General features: G+C 45.8%; 1 protein-coding gene across 2 annotated transcripts in view; it reads right to left on the reverse strand.

The window, feature by feature from the left end:
* Positions 1-8,186, reverse strand: part of ARHGAP10 (Rho GTPase activating protein 10) — a 318,466-nt gene extending 310,280 nt beyond the window's left edge. The window contains exon 1 of one of the 2 annotated variants that reach the window (XM_059175791.1): positions 7,810-8,186. In XM_059175791.1, coding sequence (XP_059031774.1) covers positions 7,810-7,963 — 154 coding nt within the window. In that variant the 5' untranslated portion in view covers positions 7,964-8,186. The remainder of the gene's footprint in view (positions 1-7,809) is intronic. The other variant, XM_059175783.1, reaches the window with a different exon arrangement.
* Positions 8,187-8,919: the final 733 nt, after the last annotated feature.

The following is an 8,919-nucleotide window of genomic DNA, read 5'->3' on the forward strand; positions in this document are numbered from 1 at the left end:
CCAGATCTGAGATAGCTGCTACTGTTTAGGAAGAAGGACAGGTTGCTACTGGGGAGAGGCAGAGAGTAAGCTTTTTTTCTAAACTAAGATGTAAATACAGAAATGTTTATTCTGAGATTCTTTACACACACACACACACACACAGAGTATAGTTTTAACGAGTTAAGAATAGAGCTATTTCCGTATGTTTCTCCACTAACATTTACAACCACTTGTATCTTAATGAAAAAACATGTTACTTGAAAGACAATTTATACAGTGTGCTTTCAATGAGTTAAGAACACAGCTATTCCTATATGCTTCTGCACATGTTTACAAAAACTTGCATCTTAATGAAACAAGATGTTAGCTGAAGGACACAATTACACACACTGTAGTTATTATGAGAGTCTCTGTATTTTCTTATATTTCTAAACTATCTCATAATTTTGGTAAGCAAAAAAGCCTAATGCCAAAATAGAAGAACAAAATGAAAATGTATTCTACTAAAGTGTGGGAGAAGGAATGGGAAGCAAAGGAAGGAGGAGGGAGTGGAGACTAAGAGACAGAGACCGATGGGAAGGAAATGATACTGTTCTAAGGAAAGATTTGAATGTGATTGATTCTAAATCAACCAATATCTGAATGCCTATACTTGCTATACAAACTAGAAGCCACTTTTATTCATGATAATCATCCCAGGAGGCCTGAAATTGTGTCAATCGTGGTCCTTGTGCAGAGCTAATAACAAGTCTCCCCACTGGATCATGAAATAGACACACATTCCAGATAACCAAGATTTATCATAATAACTTCCCTTAACACAAGACCGCAGTTACACCCCTTTATGGGGCCAGCTAAGGATTGTGGTTAAGGCTTTCAGAGTCAGACAAAAGTGGGTTCACATTCCAGCCCCTCCACTGACAAACTGTGTGATTTGAACAAGCTTTCACACTGTACCTACTCACTGCCGCATACAGTCAGCAATCACTCAAAGCATAATTTACGGTAACCTAACACACTACTCAGTGTTTTTATATCCTTCAAAATTCTTGCTTATGACCCAAGAAATAAACAAAATCATAAGGTGATAAATAGCTATTAGAGTCACAAACTCCTAACAGCCTCTTTGGGAATTTGTTGAGGAGACTTTGAGGATTCTTTCATAGAGAATGAATAGGATTACCTAACAAGTCCTCAGTACAGCCCTCTTAGAGAGGACTCTGACTCCCTTGTCTCATTGTGAATTTCTCATTGTGAATTTCCAATAGACACAAACACTGTCCATTACTTGTTAGGGTTTCCTGCAGATGAAACACTAAATGAACATGGCTGGCCAGTGGAGAGCTCTAAACAGAAACTATTCTATAAGGGCACCTGGGTGGCTCAATTGGTTAAGCGTCTGTCTTCGACTCAGGTCATGCTCTCAGGGTCCTGGGATCAAGTCCTGCATCAGGCTCTCCGCTCAGTGGGGAGCCTGATTCTCCCTCTTCCCCGCCCCCCTGCTTCTTCTTCTCCCCCTGCTTGTTCTCTCTCTAGTAAATAAATAAATAATAAAATCTTAAAAAAAAAAACTATTCTCTATGGAGTCAAGGACTACCTGTAGTGAGTAAAGTATATGAAGCTTTAAAGCCTGGGTCCACATCCTAGCTCCAGTCTGAGAGTTTTTCTATAGCAAGTCTGCATTCACCCTGGAGACTGGTCGACCTTACTAAAACCCCAACTGAGAGTTGAAGACTTATCCAGGAGGTGCCCTGAACTGTTGATTTCTTTCTGACAAAAATACATATGAGTATTCTTTACCATTCAGGGAAAAATTATATTCGTAATTTGTCAACTTTTTAAGTAACATTTCATTTCTTTACCTCCCTAAATTCCACTCAATAGCAGCATCAGCATGAAATTTACAATTATACTCCTTCAATTACACTCCATCAAAACTGGGGTATGAAAAAAAAAAAAACTGGGGTGTGAAGTAGCAAAAAACAAAATTCAAACTGGCTTAGGTCATTTAACAACATATCCAGAGCTGGGCTTTTGACATAGAACAATTTGTGGCTCCCACAATGATGTCAAAAACCCAGATACACTTACCTCTTTGATCCACAGTCCTTACCTTGGCTCCACTCATCGGTCCCAAGATGGTGGTAGCGCTCCAGGCAACACAACCAGATATCACAGAAGAGTAAAGAACCTTTTCAGCTTTTTTTTTTTTTTTAAAGATTTTATTTATTTATTTGACAGAGAGAGACACAGTGAGAGAGGGAACACAAGCAGGAGGAGTGGCAGAGGGTGAAGCAAGCTTCCCACTGATCAGGGAGCCTGCTGTGGGGCTCGATCCCAGGACACTGGGATCATGACCCAAGATGAAGGCAGAGATACTTAACAACTGAGCCACCCAGGAGCCCCTTGGCTTTTTTTTTTTTTTTTCCCTTAAGATTTATAGATTTGAGAGAAAGAGAGAGAACACGAGTGGGAGAGGGAGAATCTCAAGCAGACTCCCAGCTAAGCACAGAGCCTGACACTGGGCTTGGTCCCACAGCCCTGAGATCATGACCTGCGCCAAAACCAAGAGTCAGACGCTCAACCAACACTGCCACCCAAGCACCCAAAAAGCCGTTTTTATGAGTCTCCTCACAAAAAAGGAAATCTTTTCCAAAGTCTCCAGGAGCCTTCCTATCATGTCTCACTGGCCAGAACTGAGAAACAGCCTCATTCTTAAACCAGTCACCAGTCCAGAAAATAAGTTCACCATAACTGAGTTAGAGTTCTGCGACTCTTAACCCTGACCACATGTTTTCATAGCCACCCAGGTGATTCTAAAGATCAGCTGGGCCTGAAAAACTGAGTTGAACTAATTGGAATTACCTGCAATCACCTTTCCCTGTGTCTCCTGAGAAAAGGTATAGACACCTGAACAAAATTCAGATAGAGAAGAATAATGCTGGCTGGGCAAACAATAGAGTTTACACAACCCCTCCATATGTGTGTCTGCAAAACACTTTCACACCATTTTATTTAATCCTCAAACTGGGCTTTCAGCAATAGTACCATTTTACAAATAAGGAAACTGAGGCTCAAGTTGGCAAAGTGAAATTCTTTTAAGTCTTCCAAACTTCTATATATTCCAATTCAATAGCAACTTGGGAAATTTCCCCTAAAAGGGATTATTGTGTGAACAATTTCTCTGAAACATTTAACATAAAGAAAGCAAAAAGGAACTTTTATGTTGTCCTAAAGAAAGCAAGGCAAAAATCAAGGAAATATTAAAGGAAATAGCAAAGCAAAGATTAAAATACCAAGGCCTAAAAAAAGTACTAAAACCAAGACTTGGAAGACTCCAATCCTAGGATTGGGCGCCTCTAACATCCTTCTCCGTATCTGTGCTAAAAGCAGGCTCACTTATCAAGGGCTCTCCAGCTTAACACACATCAAGAGAGCTAGACAATCTAAGCTTACTAAAGAACATTTTATATAACTGTATAAGTGTTTAATAACTGTAAGGACTATTTGCTTTAAAAAAAATTTTTTCCCTCTGAAAACAGAACAAATTCTCTCAAGACTGCCTAATGTAAAATTTGTGAGAAAAGCATATATGGTCTATTTCTGTTCCTGGCAAATAAGCTAAACATTTCTATGAATCATAAGCATCTGAAACTATACAGACAGCACATGAAAGGCTTACAAAAGGAAAGACTGTATTAAAAGAGGACACTGGTTATTCTAGGAAAGGAAAGGCATGAAAAAGAAAAAAGACCAAAAAATCAATTTAAACAAAGACTCCATTGAACTGAGTGAATGATCTCCAAATGTACCACATAAATCAGTGATCCCAGACTTCTCTGTAGCTCCCGCCTACCCCCACTGTTATGTCCACCCTACACACAGATGTCAAATCCTGTCTCAAAATCAACTCTTTCCCATTATGTCAGCCTTCTGCTGACAAACCTCAGTGATTCTCCACAGGATAAAGTCCACATTCCTCACCTCGGTTTTATGACCCTCCATAATCTGAAACTGACCTCTCCCTACACCTCATTCCTAGCTGGTCTCCTCATGGTCCTTAAGCACTGTGGTGTTCCGGTTTCTTCTCAGCTGTTTTCAATCTGACAAGTTCTACAAGGTTCTATTCCTTCCTTAAAACAAGTGCCCAAATTGCCAGTCACATTTCTTTATTCTAACCTACAACAAACTCTTGTTTCTGGCAAAGTTAGAATACTTGCTCGCCACTATATTTTTTTTTTTAATTTTTTTTCAAGATTTTTATTTATTTATTTATTTATTTATTTGATAGACAGAGATCACAAGTAGGCAGAAGGCAGACAGAGAGAGAGGGGGAAGCAGGCTCCCCGCTGAGCAGAGAGCCTGATGTGAGGCTCGATCCCAGGACCCTGAGATCATGACCTGAGCTGAAGGCAGAGGCCTAAACCACTGAGCCACCCAGGCGCCCCTTGTCACTATATTTTTAAACTTTTATTTATTTTTAACATTTATTTATGGGGTGCCTGGGTGGCTCAGGTCATGATCTCAGGGTCCTGGGATCAAGCCCAAAGTCCGGCTCCCTGCTCAGGAGGAAGCCTGCTTCTCCCTCTCACGCTCCCCCTACTTGTGCTCTCTCTCTCTCCCTCTCTTGCTCTGTCAAATAAATAAATAAAATCTTAAAAAAAAAAAAAAAGAAAGAAAAATATTTGCTTATTTGAAAGAGAGAGCATGCGCATGTGGTGGGAGAGAGGAGGTGGGAGGAGAAGGAGAGAATCTCCAGCAGACTCTGTGCTGAGAGTGGAGCTCAACACGGGGCTCAATCCCAGGATCCTGAGCCCAAGCCAAGAGTCGGTCACTTAACGACTGAGCCACCCAGGCATCCCTTAACCTTTTAATATGTGTGTGTCTGGGTATCCTTTGTTTCTTTAAGAAATTAGCATAATGCTACAGGAGTTCAAACACGTTCCCTAAATTGGGCTAATTCAACTACATGATGATAAACTCAAGGACAAGGGTTTCTGGCTTATTACCTCTTTGTATCTCAATCCCAATATTTAATGAATCATAGATGCTAAATATTTGCTGATTGCTGCATCACTGAACTTAGCAGTCAGCCTTCAGGTCCCACAGAGCCACCTCCAATTTCTTTAAATATTTATGGAATACTCAAAACATCATGACATCAAAACTACATAAAGCCAACAAGTATTTAGTGCATGCAGGAGACATCTTACAGGGCAATTAAAAACAAATCACTTAAACTCACAATTCTGAAAATGCACCAAATGCCATTTATGCACAACGGAATATAAGACACCTGAAAATATAATCAGTCTGACCCAGGTGATTGCTGTTCTTTCCGCAGCTCCTCTCCCCACCTCACATCCTTCCTTGACTTCTTGACTCGAAGATGTTAGATAAAAAGGTCAACTGGTTAGGCAAATGACTGACCTACACTGCAATTTCCAAACACTGCATAACGTTACCAGTACCTCTAAGAAGTAGGACAAGAGAAACCGACCACAAAATAATTAAGTGACCTGTTCAGCTGTCATGTGGCCAGGCCCTAACCAACAGGAAAGGTGAATTAAACACAGGTGTCCTGACTTAAGTCAGGTGCTCATAGTCTTTGATATAAACTAGAACTACACTTTGAGGAACAAGTTGGGCAAATGCAGGGTCTTCCTAACTGGCCTAAAGCATGTAAGCTAAAGCTATATTTTTGTTGTCTTCTGGGAAGGACTTCAAGTTAATCAAATATAATGAGAAAAAAGATACTTTTGGGTTGCTCTCTCTTTTTTTTTTAAGATTTTATTTACTTATTTGACAGACAGAGATCACAAATAGGCAGAAAGGCAGGTAGAGAGAGAGGGGGAAGCAAGCTCCCTGCTGAGCAGAGAGCCAGACTCAGGGCTCAATACCAGGACCCTGGGATCATGACCAGAGCCGAAGGCAGAGGCTTAACCCACTGAGCCACCCAGGTGCCCCCTTGGGTTGCTCTCTTAATAATGATTATAAATTATATTTCTTATGGTAAAGGACAAGAATCAAAAGGAGTAAAACAGCAGTTGACAAATTCAAGAAAGTCTACATTCTGGGGAGGAAGGCTGACAGCTGGCCCCCCAGATGCACCAGCTGCTGCTGGAACACCAGGCATGTGTCCTGTTGGCAGAAGAGCTTACATGCAGTCACATAAATAGCTTTCTACCAGTGGCCAAACTCGCTTTGCCATCTGCCTCTCCCCATACCAAAGGCTCCCTCCTTATCATCCTAACTCCAGAGGGAGCTGCTACAGCCAGTAAGAGAGAAGGTACACTCCCCCAGCCAGTGACACTGGTTAACACCAAGTACAGAGGAAGGAGAACTCTCCCTCATTGTTCTCAGGGGCCCTCACATGTACACACACACACAAACTGCCTTTCTCATTCCTGCCTACATATTTATAACCCCTCCCTACCTCCTACCCAACACACATACCTAATGCCAAGACAGTGGACAGTCATCAACCAAATAAGCCCACTTGTCACATATCCCAAGCAAAGTGATTCCCGATCCTCATTTTGCATCACCAACAAGGTCACAGAACATCATCCAGACATCATCCAGAGCAGTGACTTGCTTCCAGAATTACAGGGATGGCTCACTAAATTCTTCCCATTAAAACTTATTTCAACTCATTCATTAAATGAATATTTACTGTTCCAGGCACTGTGCTGGGTTCTTGAGACGGTTTTATTCAGCATATTTTAATCTTCCTTGATACAAAATGGTGGTAGAGGGGAGAGTGATAGGGAGTATTTTTCCTAGAGGTGATGTCTGCAAACAAGTGTACAAGAGACTAACTCCCAAAGCTGGGAATTACTGAACTGAGAAACTAGAAAAGTGGTAGAGACCCTAACAACACAGATTTGTGAGGCTGGGTACTGCCCTGTCCATCGTCTGCTGTCAGAGGACACTCGGAGGCATCATCAAAGGGTTATGGACCACAGGTGTGCTCAGGCCGCCCAGCTCCTCACTGGAGCTAAGGCTCCCCGCCCCACCCCCCCACACCCATCCAGCAGCATCACCAATTTGGTGTTTCAGCAAAAATTTTAGACCTTCTCCTAGACTACCCTCAGATACAGATGTTATCTATTGAGATCTATTTCCTCGGTGGCCACTTCCTAGTTTTTCAAAAAGCAAGAAAAGAGCCAGGGAGGAAGGCATCAAGCCCGACGTGGGTGTTATTCCCTAGTTGCAGGCAACGCTGGCTCCGGCCAAAGGGTAGGCTGCCTGCTCGCCCTTTCAAGTCCCAATCTTTGAACCCTCCCCAGCGCAGGAGGGAAAGAATGTGCGGAAAGCAGCACAACGCCAGGTGAACTTTCTGGTTTAGCACAGTGGAGGATCCGGGCCGAAACTATCCGAAAACATCAGAAAATGATAGGGTAAGGGTGCAGTTGAAGGGACTTTTGAGTAAATCACGCAGCAGGTTTTCAAAGAATCCCCAGGAAAGTCCTCTGGAGAGGTCACGAGGCAAAACGAGTGAAACTGAGCTTTAGGGTGCAATCCCACCTGACCTCGGGCGGGTGAGGCAGGGAACTGCAGGCACCGAGGGGTACCCGGCTGCGGGCGGCGCTCTCCCACGCACAGCTCCTGCCTCTGGCTGCTGCTAAAGCACTAGGGGCGGGAAAGGGGACTGGCCACCCGCTGCCTGGGGAGCCGGGCAGGATAAAGCCCGGGGCCTCCCAGTCCCCAGTCTCCTGTTCCGCGGCCGGCTGACCCCGGGCACGCGACTGCCCGTCTCCCTCCCGCAGAGGCTCCTCCCGGCCTCGCCGCTCCGCAGCCTGCCCGCGCCCACGCCCCTCTTACTTTTGGTCGCTGCGATGAGGTTCTTCCCGTCCTTGATGAGCTCTTTTATGAACTTGTTGGTCCTCTCGAGCTCCGCTTCATGGGCGCGGATCCTCTCCCTGAACCACGGGCTGTCCAGGTAGCAGTCGCTGAACTCCAGGGGCTGCAGCCCCATGACTGCCGCGGTCCGCCGCCCGCCCGCCGCGCACTACGGCCGGAGCCGGGCTGCTGAGCCGTGGCCAGGTGCGGGACGCGCGGGCAGGAAGTCCCGGAGAGGCGCGCGGCCCCGGGCGAGCGAGGCACGGACGTGTCCCTCGGAGCTGAGCCCGGCCGCCGAGGCAAGCGAGAACCGCGGCGCCCCAATCCCGGCAGCCCCCGCCGAGCCCCAGGCGCCCGCGGCCCCGCCCAGCCCGGCCCCCGCGCCGCACACCCTCCCCGAGGCGCGAGCCGGCCCGCCCCGGGCGCCTCCCCGGCCCGCCCCGCGCCCCCGCCCCCTCTCGCCCCCTTCTTTATCCTCCGCCTTCCTTCTTCCTCCCTCCCTCCCTGCCTTTCCCTTCCCCAGCACACTCTTCTCCTCTTCCCCCTGCGCAGTTGCCCCTCCTCTTCCTTCCGAGCCTCACTCAGTCTAGAATTTCGTCCCGCGGCTCTCCTCCACCCCCGGGGCGCGTGCCCCTCCCCTTTCACCCGCTCCCTTCTTGGGGTGACTCAAAGTCAGCTCCGCGAGGCCGGGAACTCGACGGGGAAGGGGCGTCTTCCTAGCAGCCTCTAATCCCCTCCGCCGGGAGATCGCGCTCAGATGTCTGACTTGCGAGAGGAGACGATTGACTCATTGATCTCATTTATTCTGGGAACGACCCGGAGCTGTGGAAGTTCTCGCACGCTGGACTCGCTTTTCTTTATCCCCGTTCTTCATCTCAAGTAAAATGCATGTTAAATCTCCGCTTTAATTGAAAGCTTTACCCGAGCAGGGAGAGCTTGGGGGCCGGCGGCTCCTATTACACTCTTCTGCGTATCTACACAGAAGGATTTGGAGGGAAGGAGCGGGTGGATAAACCACTGAAGAGTTGTCTCTGTTGTATTCAGATTAAATTTACTTGGGTAGGTGGAGATGATCCTTATTGTTCTAAAAAT

The sequence above is a fragment of the Mustela lutreola genome, chromosome 1 (genome assembly GCF_030435805.1).
Source record: "Mustela lutreola isolate mMusLut2 chromosome 1, mMusLut2.pri, whole genome shotgun sequence".
Taxonomy (NCBI): Eukaryota; Metazoa; Chordata; class Mammalia; order Carnivora; family Mustelidae; genus Mustela; species Mustela lutreola.